Raw genomic sequence first — 1138 nt, 5'->3', positions numbered from 1 at the left:
GTCTGGGTGGTAATCACGTGCTTCTTCTTCTCCCTGTAGAAATGCATCACACCCTTAATGGAGATGTTGTTGGATTCAGTTGCCCCTGAGGTAAAGACTATTTCTTTGGGGGAAGCGCCTACAAGGGCCGCAACCTGAGACCGTGCTCGCTCAACAGCCTCATCCGATTCCCAACCGTAGAAGTGTGTTCGAGAGTGAGGGTTTCCGTAGCGAGAAAGGAAGAAGGGGAGCATGGCGTCCAGCACGCGAGGGTCCACCGGTGAGGTCGCTTGCACGTCCAGGTAAAGCGGTCTACCGGAGATTTTCACCCCTTTCATCGTGATTCCCGCGGCGTCTTCATAGGGTTGGGACGAGTCCGCCGCCGCTGCTGTCGCAGTTGAAAGCGGTTGGCTGCGGAAGAGGATGCGGGCGGATCTTGTGAGGTGGTGACGGAGATTAGAAGCAAGTAGCTTCGAGGTCATTGGATCAGTGAGTCTGAACGTACCTTGCTTACTGGTTTGGTAAAGAAAGAGAGAGAATTTGAAAGGGAAATAGATAGAAACTGAGCAGTGATAAACCTAATTCAGGATTTTGCTTTCAAGGAGGAACAAATGCCCATCATGTCTATCAAACAGTAGCTTGCACCGCTCACAGGCGCGTTGCATCTACGACTCCCAAGCCGCGATTTGCCTCACTAGTCACTTTTACTGCTTATTCTTTTACTTTTCACAATTTTTTTTATTATAATTAATTAATTATTCACATGGAACTTTTTATTTTTAATATTAGAGTGGTAGTAGTGTTTTTTTAAATTGTGGATTGTTGGGATATTATACTCAAATGTGGAATAGTATAATTATAAAAGCGAAAATCGGACCGTCCGATTTATTAGAAGTACAGAAATCGGACTGTCTGATTTCTAGAGATCCACAAATCGGACCGTCCGATTTGTGTTAAAAAAATTAAAAAATTTAATGTACAGAAATCGAAGCCTCCGATTTGTGTACTTTACACGGTTTTAAAAAATACCAAAAATTACAATATTAAAGTATATCACCACTTCTACTTCCATAACAAAAAAAATTAGCCACATATTTATTGATAATTGTTGAATATTCTATGTAATTAAATTATAATATTATATTTTTTTAAACACATT

The 1138-nt window shown here is 41.2% G+C and overlaps 1 protein-coding gene across 1 annotated transcript in view; it reads right to left on the bottom strand.

Annotated features, from left to right (window-relative positions):
- LOC107642669 (cysteine desulfurase, mitochondrial) overlaps positions 1-651 on the bottom strand; it is a gene marked incomplete in the record, with an annotated part of 2007 nt that extends 1356 nt beyond the window's left edge. The window contains 1 exon segment of the mRNA XM_016346090.2: positions 1-651. Within this exon segment, the coding sequence (XP_016201576.1) occupies positions 1-461 (461 nt within the window).

This window comes from Arachis ipaensis, chromosome B05 (assembly GCF_000816755.2).
Source record: "Arachis ipaensis cultivar K30076 chromosome B05, Araip1.1, whole genome shotgun sequence".
Taxonomy (NCBI): Eukaryota; Viridiplantae; Streptophyta; class Magnoliopsida; order Fabales; family Fabaceae; genus Arachis; species Arachis ipaensis.
This window is presented reverse-complemented; position numbering and strand designations above follow the sequence as displayed.